General features: G+C 35.1%; 2 protein-coding genes across 2 annotated transcripts; both read right to left on the minus strand.

Moving 5' to 3' along the window:
- Nucleotides 1-6,659: 6,659 nt before the first annotated feature.
- Nucleotides 6,660-7,864, minus strand: LOC127256835 (uncharacterized). The gene has a single exon (XM_051283051.1). The coding sequence runs from the start codon at nt 7,712-7,714 to the stop codon at nt 7,334-7,336; it is 381 nt and encodes a 126-aa protein (XP_051139008.1). The 5' UTR covers nt 7,715-7,864; the 3' UTR covers nt 6,660-7,333.
- A 1,069-nt stretch (nt 7,865-8,933) lies between these two features.
- Nucleotides 8,934-12,049, minus strand: LOC127257258 (metal transporter Nramp3-like). The gene is made up of 4 exons (XM_051283642.1): nt 11,412-12,049; nt 10,602-10,738; nt 9,799-10,451; nt 8,934-9,197 (listed from the first exon to the last, which is right to left on the minus strand). The coding sequence occupies exons 1-4, from the start codon at nt 12,047-12,049 to the stop codon at nt 9,000-9,002; spliced, it is 1,626 nt and encodes a 541-aa protein (XP_051139599.1). The 3' UTR covers nt 8,934-8,999.
- Nucleotides 12,050-13,843: the final 1,794 nt, after the last annotated feature.

The following is a 13,843-nucleotide window of genomic DNA, read 5'->3' on the forward strand; positions in this document are numbered from 1 at the left end:
GCAAATAACTTTACTTCCCTCAGGACATGGCTGTGGTATGAAGATTATTGTTATAATATGCAATTTTATTTAAAGATTTTTGTCATATATGATGCTCAAGTTTTTATTTTTTTTACCCACACACGCACACGGTAATACTTCTGCCGGGAATTTCACCCAATACATGCACACGCGCACCCACCCAATGCTATTAGATGATAATTAATTCATTGATGTTTTTTTCCTCTTAATCATCTCAGCTTTTGTTTAGTCAATAAAAGAAAGTTAATTAGGTGAGCCTCAACTTAAAACCCTAAAATAGTGTTTTATTTTGTAGAACCTAAAAACTGGACAAGATCCTGTTAGCATTATCTTTTCAGCCATTAATATATATATATATATATATATATGTGTGTGTAGAATGCAGACAGCCTTTCGAAAAAAAATGTAGAACCCAGACAAACCAAAAGATGGCTTCTAATTTGTCAAAGACAGTGACTTGCACCAAGAACTTGGTGCAATCTATTATATTCAATTTCATTAAATTATGATCGTTGTACACTTTATGTTTAAATTTTGTATTCACTGATCAATATTTTACTATAATTCGAAATTATCCACTTACATTAGATATTGTTAAAAGTTTAGAATGCAGAAAAACAAGAAAGTACCTTTTATAGGATGATTTGATCATTTGTCAACAATAGTGCACTGCAATAATAGTCGGAAGATTACTTTTTCACCTTATAATTTCATTTGTTTAATCATATATTTTTGTACACTCTCGTACTCATGTCAACAATATGAATATTTTATTTTTCGAGAGCTTATAGAGTTACCTGAAAAGCCTCACACGGTGCGTGTGTGTGACATCCTGACCCGCAGGTCATGCAACGCCGGACGTGTCGGGATTGTAGACTAGCCCCACTGGTCAACACGAATCCATCCAGCGTGCTTCTATCGTCACTCACGCGCACCCTCGGAGACTTCCCAGAGGGTCACCCATCCTCTAATTACTCTAGTGTAATACGCTTAAGTCTAAAGGTCTTTCAGTAGGGCTTTTAAAAAGGAACATAAGTAATTTATTCAATCCATTTAACCTATAATCAACTTCCGATGGCCTAATACCAACTCATCACACACTGGAGTTGGCCAAACAATGACCCAACTCCGAGGGTATCACAGCGTGTAAGGACAAAGTGCGTTGAGATGACGCATATTGACCTTTGGGGCAAGTCTATCCCGACATGTTCGGTCTTGCGTGACTTACGGGCTGGAGTGTCACAGTAAGTATCATAGCCGACCTGCGATAACCCATAATTGTTAACCTGACTGTTGAGGGGCTTAGCACTTAACGCCCTACAGTTAAGCGTGTTTGTTTTAGAATAATTTGAAGATAGATAACTCCCAGGAAAGTCTCTCGAAGACCATCTTCCGATCACTTAATCTTTGAGAAATTGTAAATAATGGGTTTTAAGAACTAGCTGGAGTAGAAGGGCTAAGCGAGTACACTGCAAAGAAATTGGAGTAGATTAGACAAACCAATGTTGGCACTCTTTCGGCAATTCAAAAAGCACTTACGAAAAGTATTTTTTCGAGAATCATGAGAAAGCATGGAAAATTCTCAAGGATGAATTCCAAAGAGAACCTAAAGTCCGAACAATTAAGCTGCAGACACTATGAAAGGAATTCAAAACATCACCATGAATGGAAATAAGACAGTGAAAGATTTCTTGATGAGGTTCATCGATTATGTCAACCAAATGAATTCGCATGGGGGAAGAGATTTCCGATAAAAGGGTAGTGGAGAAGATATTTTCTTCCCGAAGAGTTCAAATTGATCATGTATGTTATTGAGCAAACAAAGGATCTCTTGACACTCAGAGTCAAAGCAAGATTGGCATCTCCAAAAATATTTGAAGAAAGACGTTCAAGATGTTTTGAAAAATTTATCGAGAGTGCTTTCCAATCAAAAGCTAATATTGGGCAACCAAGAAGATAATACAAAGTCTAAGTCAAACCAATCTCGTGCTGGTGGAAACTTTCAGGATGAGGATAAAGTGCTAAAGAAAGAGGACAAACCCAAAATGCATCATTCTACAACATCTGCAAATGATCAAGCCACATCGCAAAAGAATACCCGCCTTGCTGAATGCTGCCGCCGCTAGTTTTCCCTTCACTTTGTTGCCTTTGATGCTAGTATTATCATATTTGTTCCTAGCTATCTAGAGCCAGATGTTCATGAGACAAAGAATGGCACCTCCCATCGTACCGGAGAAGCCACTGAAATTCAACGGAACGGATTTCAAGACTTGGAATTAAAGATGTTATTCTATCTATTGGCCTAAGTCTAGACCACTACCTGTTGTAAGAACTCCTGATGGATCACTACAAAAAAATACTCCCTCCGTCTCACATACCGTATCTGCTACATTGTAGACACGATATTTTAGGAGGAGTGTAATTAGTAGATAATTAAAAATGTATTAGTGAAAATAATTATCCTATAATATAAATAATTATAAATTAAGATTAAGATAACTAATTAGTTTAATTAAAATTTAAAAAAAATAAATTAAAAATTTTAAAATGAGATTAAAGTGTGTAATCATTTTCCAAAAAAGAAGAGTGACATGGTACGTGGGACGGACAGAAACGGCAACGTGGACATGGTATGTGGGACGGAGGGAGTAGTATATTTGTAACGGAATTCCATCCTTAAAGTTCACGTAGCTAACGTAATTCCATCCATAATTCCGTCTCTAATATTATTAGTAACGAAAAAAATAGATTAAATAACGAAAAAACCTTGTTACAAAATTAAAATTGATATTTTCTTATAGTGGATGCCAGAAAAAATGCTCTTTATTTTGTGTTTAAATATGATTCCTTGTACTAAGTATAGCAATATGTAAAGTAGGATGAAAAGCTATGGCAACAGCTCGCAAAAAATTATAAAAATTTAGGATGTTGGTATAAAAAAAAATGTGGCATCGAAATTTATGTCATACCGAATGGTCGATGAATGTTCGGTTGTGGAACAAGTACAAAATTTTCAACTTTTGTTACACAATATCCAAGCTCAAGGGAGGTTGCTTCCCGATCCCTTTAATATGGCAGTAGTTATTGAAAAATTGCCTCCTTCGTAAAGGAACTTTAAGAACTACCTTAAATATTAGCGAAATGTAATGTCGCTTAAGGACCTAGGTGTCAAACTCGACGTTGAAGAGAATATCCTGAAGGAGAAAGATCTTTGATTATAAGGCCAATCTAGGGGAGTGAGCCAGCCCCTTGAAAAAAAATAAAATGACTAACCAAAGATGATGAGAGCAAAAAGAAAAAGTCTAAATTTTTTATGAACTGTCACAATTATGGCAAGCCCAGACATATTAGTAGCCACTACTGAACTAAATTGAAACACAATTGAAGGCGATAAGAATTTTAGGTTTAACATTTAAACAACGAAAATAAAGTATTTACAAGATATAATGTACACCACCAATGCACATAATTTAGCACTACAAAAAAACTTGGTTACACTCAGACCATTTTTTGCAATGACTATCCGATAATCATCAACAATTATTTTTTTGATTTTTTTCATGTCTTCGGTGTTGTATATATAGCATTCAGTCCACAAACACAAGCAAATTACACATTCCATTGATCTTATTGTTTGTTGGCGCAAAAACACAGGAACTGGTTTGAGAATGACTAGTCGAGATAGTACAATTTATGCAACAATTCATTATACAAAAATTTGGCCTTTACAATGTAACTAGATGACTATAGAAAATTTATTCTCCAAAAAAAAATAATAAAAGCACCCTCATGTATATAAAATCATTTAGATTGAATACTATAATAATCTACAATTGCCTCTATTAGTTCCCAATCAACGATACTGAAAGGTATTTGCAAAAAAATATAGGAATAAAGTCGAGGCAATTGCAGTTCGATGATCCAGTGTCATTAATTGTTCTAATTTTGATACAATTGATAAGAAGCATGTGACGGAGCATCAAGATAAAATTGTAGTATTATTACTATTTTTTTTTTTTCGATATATTTTCTATAAATATAAGAAAATATGTATTCAACAAATTGAAAACTTTTAACGTTATATATGTATTCTATTCAACAAGCACACAAAATTTTACCAAACATTGCAGAAAACACGATCAAAACTTGAGAACAGTGAAAGATTCCAAAACGAGATCTACAAATACAGTTAGGGTTGAGAACAGTGAAGCGGGTTAAAATTTAAATTAATTTGGTAATTTTGTAATAAATATTATGTAAGAGGGAAAAAATAAAATTTTAAAGTTGAATGAAATATATGTAGAGAGAGTTTTAGAAAAAAAAAAAAATTGAGGATTTTTTAAATTTTTTTGATAATTTAGAAGTTTATCTTTGATGAACTGTGATTATACTATATATATATATATACATATGAACCAAACAATTAAAATATATCTATACAACGATGAACTGTAATTATACCATATATATATATATATATATATGAACTAAACAATTGAAATATATACATATACAACAATTATTATATACAGCCTACATTTCTACCATAACCAATCAAAAAAATAAAAATAAAAATAAATTACTTTTTATTTTTATTTTTATTTATTATAAAATAAAAAACTTTCTCTTTCTATTTAATATTCTTAAAATTCTTCTACGGTCAAACAGATATATATTTTAATGACAAAAGTAGTATATAAGAGATGTGATGGCATATCGTGATCTAGTCCATATTTCCAATACAAGCAAAATACTATTTTTCTTGGCTTAAAAAGATTCAAACTATATATAATATGGATGTAAGGGTAAGTTTGTGTTGATATGGAATCAAGTTTGTAACTTCGCTGAGTTTTTATGGAAGTCTCGCTGATCGGTCAGCGAGTCGGGGGGTTTACTGGGGCGAAATCCCCCTTGCCTGGATCCGGGGGCGTGGAGTGGCCCCCGACCAATGGTATGCAGTATTAGATTTTAGAGCTGGTATTGGACTGAGCCCGCCTTATGTATTCTTTTAGTTTATTTAAAGAGATTTAGTGATACAAAATCTGTAATATGTAGTCTAGTCATTATAAATAAATTTGTTTTTCGTTTCTGCTCGTGGATGAAGCCAACGTTATTAGTGAACTACGTAAATGATTAAATAAAGTTTGTAAACTATTAAATTTGACTGAAATTTTATTCAAAGCATACTCGTTGAATAATGATTGCGAATTCTCAACTTACAGAAAAAGAAAAAAAAAATATATATATATATATATATGTAATTGAGACCATTATTGATGTTGCCTATAAATAAAATATATGCAAATGATCTTATCTCAACACGTTCCAGAAATCAAATACCAGCTAATCCTTGAAAAACTCAAATAAGAAATCAATTAATAAGTACTACATCTCAGAAAATTAAACCGTAGTTTATATCCATCCCCCTACGAAGAATTTTCATAAATACGAGGGTTTGGTTTCTTCACTTTTCATTACCTACAAAATGTCTTACCATCCTCTTCGTCTTCTTCTTCCTACATTAATCATCATATTGTTTCTTGCAAATGTCTTCTGCTTTCTTCAACTGGTCGTCATCACTGTGGGTGTGTTTACTTGTCAAGTTTACGCCTGATTTTACTATTTCAATTTTTTTTTTCCCTAAAAAAACATCAAATTAAACACTCAATTTTTATTTATTTTATTAAACTAAAATCTAATTTTACATTCAAAACATCACATCAACATCAACGTATATTTATATCACATCAAACAACTATTTCAATTCAAATTTTTACTATTCAAAATCAAAATAAAAAACTAAAACCTTACGAGTAAACACCCTTAAATGCCTCGAAACATCAATCATCTGATCAGGGCATCATTTACACCCCAAAAAACGCATCTTTTGCGTCTCTATTACAAGCACAAAATCTAATACCATTATCGACCTGATTTTGTGAAAGTCTCGTTGACTGGTCAGCGAATAAGGTCCTGGAGCAACATCCTGATTTGAGGGTCCAATGGCAAAGCATGGCCCCCCGGTGGAGGTTTGGGGGCAATGCCCCCATTTATACTGTATGGGCTAAATCATAGTCAATTCTTGACTGTTTGGCCTATTTTGGGTCGGGGGCTAAGACTTTCATTCTCTCAGTTATTACTAATGTAAATGCTTCATTTGGCCTTTTCAAACGTAGATCATCTTAGTCGAACCGGTCATTAAATAATAGTTCATTCTCGATTGTTCAGCCTATTGTTTGTCACTTTGCTGAGCTTCTCCTCCGGCTTTTCCTGACCAGCCTCCCACCTCCGGCAACCGGCGCTAGCCGGACTATTGCAGCCTCTTTCACAATCCTGTTTCTTCACGGAATACGAGAGCTTCCATCGATAATGGAGGAGCAGTTTCTGGAACTCAGCCTGGCCACAGAAGACTGCATTGAAATGAGCTGGATAGACTCGGCAAGGTTTTTCGCTGGAATCAAAGATTAGCCGCGGGAAAAGCTTCTGAACAGGATTCCCAACAGCTCGGTAAATCGGACTTGGTGACAGAGCCGATTCCGGTGGTGGGCCTGAGAGGAATTTGGAAGTTCCTTCAGGAGGTACCAACGATCATAGCAGGTGGAGCTCAGCCCGTTCCGCAGAGCAATGATTTCTTAATTCCGAATCAGAAACTCCATTCCCGCATAGAGCAGGCAACATATTTAAATGCATGTGTAAAAAAAGTTGTGAATCCAATGAACGTTTTTAAATCCAAAATCTCAAAGACAAATTCTTTAAGAACAATTACAAAATATTTAGTTTCAGAATACCTTTATATTCCAACTGTGACTCTGGTTGATTGGAATAAATCAACCAAATTCAAATAAATATGGGCAAGGTAGGGTGCACAAATAATGGTTCCAGATCAACTCTAGAGAGTTCTTGAAATTAAATGGGAATGCAAATACACAAAAAGTTCGAACACAAAGCACTTCATGCCATGCTTACAATAAGTCACCAAATCGACCCCTTAATCACATATTCACTTTAATTTACTAGAGTGAGATGAAAAACAGAAAAATAAACCAAGTGTTGATGGACTAATGTTTTAGATTATCTCTACCAAACTAATATAAAACAATGGTACAAATTGGTCCTATTATAAACATGAAAGAAACATGCCCTGATAGAAGTGCAGGGACAGATTTCAGTCATGACACACACACATATATGCTTTGTGTACAGAAATTTCAATCAGAAACTATTCAGAGATAAGTAAACACAAATTTCATCAACAGGCACACAATAAAATCTACATTGCGAAAAAGCTCCAAAAAAAAAAAAAAACTCATAATCAAGCCTGAGGGTTAGTAGTCAGGGCCTTGATCTTGAATCTGTACCTAGGGTTTCTAGGAACGGCCTGGCTCGGCCCGAACCCGTACTGCCCGATGCCATTGGTCAACGGCGGGCCGTCGTCGTAAATGTATCCCACAAGCTTCCCGCAGGTGTTGCACTTGATCTTGGTGCGTTTCCTCTGGATGCCCCAGTAATTAAGGGTCTCGAAGAAGGGCCTGATTTTGTCTTCTTTCTCGAACCTGAATTTGGAGGAATCGATTGCGGAGAAGGAGAGTGTGTTCTTGTTGCCGGCCTCGAAGTAGAAGTCCGGCGGGAAGAGGGTGGATTCGTGGAGATTCAGATTTGCGCAGCACTCTCGGCAGCTGTATATCGTCCCCATTGTTGGAAGGAAGAATTCTTGAACTGAATTGCACAGAAGGTGGATCGGGTCGGGGGTAGATTTTTGTAGAAGGGAAGAGAAGCTCCATTCAGATTCAGAGAATTTTCCAAAAGCGTGTGTGCCAAGAAAATTTCAAAATTATCCCGTTCTAGATTTTCTCTCTGTTGGCTTTAATTACTTTTCAGACTACGTTGGTGTGCTTCGGTGACTTACAAGATTCTGATTGGGTGTTACGTTTTATTCGTGATTTAAATTATTAATTTCTGTTTAAACATTCGTCCCAATGATCTACTATTATAATATTATTTTATTATTTTTTATATAATTAATATTTTAAATATTTTTATCAATAAAATATACAAAAGAATATTTTATTTATTTATAATTAATATTAAATTAATTTTATAAAAAAAAAAAAGAATTTTAAATATTTCTAAAAAATAAATTGATTTATATTTATATTGAATGGAAGGAGTACTATTATTTTTTATATTATATTATTAAAATTAATGATATATATATATATAAATTTGTTTCGTTAATATTTGTTGTTAATTGATCTTTAATAAATTTCTTATATAACTTGGTAGTTTGCAAAATTTGATTTGAATTTGATATTAAAATGATGATATATTTTGTGAGATAAAAAATTATATATATATATATATATATTTTTTTTTTGAGAAATTCACAATTCAAACATTAGAAACTTGATATTTAAGATAAAAGAAATAAACTTTGTTCTTTCATTATTTAGTTTCAATATATTTTAAATTGTTTCTATAAATAAATATATATATTTTTAATTTTAAACTTTTAAATGAAACAATTATTATTTAATATAATATAAATTTTTAGGTGAAATAAGTATTTCATATTTTTAAAAATAATACTCCGTCGTCCCACATAATTATGTTTGGAAATATAATTATGCACTTTAATCACATTTTAAATTTTAAATTTTATAATTTTCTTAATTTTAATTAAATTATTTACTTATCTTAATCTTAATTTATAATTATTTTTACTAATACACTTTTTAATTAGTTACTAATTATACTTTTATCTATAATAATAGTCTCATATTTTCTGGGACTGAGGGAGTAATAATATCAATAAATTAAATCTTGTATTTACCAAAAACATTCTAGGCTTACAAAAAAATGGCAATACAAAAATTCTACAATGTATAACAACAATTTTAGAGCAATCTACAAAATGGTATGAACTTAACTCAAGGCTTGCAGAAAGATCTGAGCTTCTTCATCCAGCATTTGAGATGGTCTTATGTTCCGAGAACCGAAAATCCATCCGCTCGTTTCCTGCCGACGAATATAAGATATGCGAGGAATGCTGCGTACAAGCCTCCGAGAATGAAAGCTACGCTGCCAACAAGCAATCCGTGGACATCCGACACGAGGAAGTCCACTAGAACGTATCCATTTATCAGTATCACGATCGCGGCTACACCCCATGAAATCCTCTAAGAAAAATAAAGAAAAAAGCCATAAGCTTGAAATTAGCCATTGTGGATGAATGTATTTTACCACAACAAAAATCCTTTTCGAAACATTTAAAACTATGGTATGTTCTTTTGGAGTTTTATTTCAGTTTTTTATATTTTAGTATGCAATTATTGCGATTCCCAGTATAAATATATTATTCTCTCTTAAAATCATCTCTTTCAAACTATTACCAAAATAAAAAAGCTAAAACAAATAAATAAATAAATAAAACGAACTCTACAATTTACTAAAAAGTTAATATAGTACTTTTATATGAATACATATATGTTTGCAAAACTTTGTGTAAGGCTACAATTGAAATTATACTTACAGGTAAATCGAACTGTTCATCTCAGTTGCACGGAAAGCATATATAGATCTCATGTAATTTTCAAACTATATGAATATATAATGTAATTCACTCCAAAAATTTGTACAACGGAGGCAAAACTCAGTTGTAACCATTTATATGAATTCAATTTCGATTTTGATAAAGTCATAGGCTTCTATCAATCATTCTATATTTCAAACACAAAGAAGGGTTCGAAAAAACACATCAGAACAAAGAAAATGCATTACCTCTAGAGTAGTTCCGATTACGAAGCTGCCCATGATGTGCTCGCTCGACACCAAATGGAGGAGAGGGACAACTGCAAACGGTATCTGCATTGCCTGAAGAACATTAAGCCATTCATTAAGTACATCAAGCAACTCTTCAGATCGGTTGAAGATCATAGCCACCAAGATTGTGGGTAGAATGGCGCAGCTTCGCGTGATCAACGATCTCAGCCATTTCTTAATCTGCATGTTAAGGAAGCCGCTCATTATAAACTGCCCGGCGTAAGTGCCCGTGATGGTGCTGCTCTGTCCGGCTGCAAGAAGACCGATTCCCCAAATGTATAGAATCGGAAGAAATCCCCCGCCATATCTCTGCTCCAGGTATTCTCCGGCATTCACTAGCCCGATGCTGTCAGCCTGTGCTGTCCCGTAGAACCCTTTTGCGAATACGGTTGTCACAAACAAGTTGATTGCCAGTGATACAAAAACGGCTATGAAGGACTCGATTGTGTAATAATTTAGCGCCTCCTGTACTCTCCCTTTCTTCTTCGTGTCCACTTTTCGCGACTGGACTAGAGCTGAATATAGGAAGACATTGTAAGGAGTTATTACACAACCGACAACTCCGATAGCCTTTTGGAGAGTCTTGGAACTTAGCCGAGGTACCAACAGCCCTGCAGCATGTTAGAATTCTATTCATGAACTGTATCCAAAAACTCAGGAGTTTTTCATTTTTTTTTTCAATGACGAGGAGCTCAATTGTGCATTTGCGAAAAAACATATATAACATAAAGGGTTGGTGAGAGGTGATGGAAACAATATACCGTCTATAACCTCCTTTCCGCTAGGATTTGTGTCGAAAAACATCCAGGCGAATGCAATGGCCATACTTGTAATAAGAACACCAAAGAAGGCTTCTAGTGTTCTGATTCCATAGTTCTCAAGAAACAAGAAGATGAAGCTGTCGACAGAAAATATTTCCCTTCATTAATTCGGAATGCGAAAATGGCAATGGCAGGACTTCTATTCAAAAAAACGAGAAACATGGATATGATGCAATAGTTGTAGTCCTAAAACTACAAATCATATATAACATAAAGGATAAAGCAAGATTTTGCTAGGGAGGCCTTAAGGGCATCGATCACTTGGCATCAAGAACACTTATAAATGTTCATCGTATCCAAGTTCATTGATGCGACTGCAAGATCATGGAATTGTATTCCAGCAGTAGGCTTCGATTGTTAGAGCAAAACAGCAGTGAAATTTACTGATTCTTGAAATCATAACATTAAGAGCATTCCAGATGAATCTAATCTTCAAAATCATTAATGCCACACATTAAGAATAAGGCAACAACTCCCATTTCTAATCACACGATGCATAAGTTAGAAAGAATCAAGACACGTGCATAAATTAGGAACCCCAAACGAAAAAACAAAAGATGATGTTGTAAAATTTACTAATTAATGGCCTTCAATCACACCAATTGTGCTTCTTCTCCATTCCCTCAGATAACATAAGAAATCATTTCTAAAATGCCCAAATAGCTCAAAATCACAGAAGACAAAATGAGAACGAGAATGGGAGTGAAAAGCAAGAAAATCAAATAGGAAAATTAAAGCATAATTAACAACCAATCGAAGGCGGTGATGAGGACGCCGGCCCAAAGCGGCAATGCTCCATTGCTCAAAATCTTGATGGCAATGGCGCTGCCGATGACTTCCTGAATGTCGGCGGCGATGAGCGCGAGCTCGGCCATGAACCAGAGCATGAGCGCCGCCCAATTAGGGTACTCCTCCCGGCAAATCTCGGCCATGTGGCGGCCAGTGGCGACGCCCAGCCTGAGAGAGAGGAGCTGGATCAAAAGCCCCATGAGCGTCGCCCACATCAAGAGCCAGAGCAGCGAATAGCCCGCGATTGCACCCGCCTGGAGATCGCCTTCGAGATTGCCCGGATCGAGGAACGCAACGCTCATCAGGAACCCGGGCCCCGTGAATTTCCAGAGCTTCTTCCAGGAGAATGGGGGTACTGAGAGGCCCGGCGACGAGGAGGGGGCCTCGATCTCCACCGAGTGGAGGAGGACGGTACTGTTTCGCTCGGGAGATTCGGGGGCGGCCTTGGGAGACGTTGGTGAGGGAGCTGCTGTAGAGGAGGAGGGCGGGAGGAGGGCGGCTTGGGATTGGGAGTCGCCATGGCGGTGGTGGTGGTGGAGGAGAGTGGCGGAGAAGGAAGTGGTACCGTTGCCTGTGTTTCGGGAAGAAGAAGAGCTCATCGGATCATTTCATTTGCATGCGTTTCTTTTCAGCTCAATAAACAACACAACACACCCAACGTTAATTTGGATATGTGCAACAAATATTTTTAGGAGGAAACTGGAATAATAAAACGAATCAACCTTAATAATTATAATAATAGCAATAATTTATGGTTTGAATTTGTGATAACATTTATAAGAAGAAATCATATATATATATATATATATATTAACATTAAAAAATATAAATATATTGATTATTGAGAACAAAATCATTCAAACCAAACACAACCTATATATATAAACAAATATTTATATTATTTAAAACACGATTCTCTTATAAAAATCTTCTTGATTGTGTTTAAATAAATTAGTAAATCTCATGCATAGATATTAAATAAGAGAATTTCCCAATAAGATATTTGATGTTGTTTTCAATGATAACATTTACTATATAAATAAAATATAATATAAAAATAAATAAATCTCCGGGGAGTGTTTTTTAATTTGCCACATTTCTTAATTAATAAGATAAAAAATATAAAATATACCTATATTCAAACAAAATATATAATATATATTCTATTTAGTTAAAAAAATTTAATAATTCAATGCAATATTACTATCTCATTTATCCAAATCCGTTCTCATTCATTTTATAAAATACAAAGAAAATTAAAAAAAGTAGTCTTTTTAACTACAAAACGACATAAAACCTACTTGGATTATATCAGAAATTGAGTCTAATTCATGTTCTCATTGCTTAACCATGATTGTTCCATAAGAACCCTGTCGGGATTGGGTCAACTCAACACTAGTATGATATTGTCCGTTTTGGACTGAGCACGCACAGATTTTGTTTTTGGATATCCTCCAAAAGGCCTCATACTAGTGGAGTTCACTTGGGACTTATAAGGTATGCAATTTTCTTCACAACTTTCGATGTGGGACTTGGGTTTGCACCCCAACAATCATTCCCTCAAACCAAGGACCTTCTGCCCAGCTTTTACCGCCTAGCACAAAGGGACCCGCTGTCTGACCACTTCAATGGAGACCGACCCAACACCGCCAGAAGACTTTCGACATAAGGCACATCCGCAGGTCACGAGGGTGAGCCCACCACCACAACCAATGTCCAATGCCACCCAGTCCACTTCACCATCTAACCGGGCTCTAATACCACTGTTGGGACTGGGTCAACTCAACACTAGTATGATATTGTCCGCTTTGGCTGAGCCTGCACGGATTTTGTTTTTGGATATCCTCCAAAAGGCCTCGTACTAGTGGAGTTCACTTGGGACTTATAAGGTGTGCAATTTTCTTCACAACTTCTGATGTGGGACTTGGGTTTGCACCCCAACACGCCCATATTGCAAATGTAATGCAAAATTACATTATTGAAGGTACAAATATACCTTACTAAGAATGTACAGTTCTTTATTTAATTTCTTTTCTCTTCTCTTTGTCCAGTAGCTTTGCACATTGTGCCGTCAAGGATAGTTGTCGTATATTCTTCCCAATCCGAAGGCTCCACTCAATAGCTTCCCGTTATATTCTTGTCTTTTTAACCTCAACTATGTCATTTCATCTCTACAATGATATCAAAATTTGTGTCACATTGACTAGTGCATCTAAAATTGTGTCTAATTGTTTACTTGTTGGAAAATAATGAGTTTATTGGTGTTATTATGGTGAATTGAGAATCAAGACTAAATTAAATAAGTGTATTTGGAAGGTGTATGTGAGATGTATAAATTGTGTATGTACTCCTTTGAGTCTTGTGTGATGAAACAAGTAAAAAGATTCCAAGCA

The sequence above is a fragment of the Andrographis paniculata genome, unplaced genomic scaffold, assembly GCF_009805555.1.
Source record: "Andrographis paniculata isolate CXL003 unplaced genomic scaffold, ASM980555v1 Contig57END, whole genome shotgun sequence".
NCBI lineage: Eukaryota > Viridiplantae > Streptophyta > Magnoliopsida > Lamiales > Acanthaceae > Andrographis > Andrographis paniculata.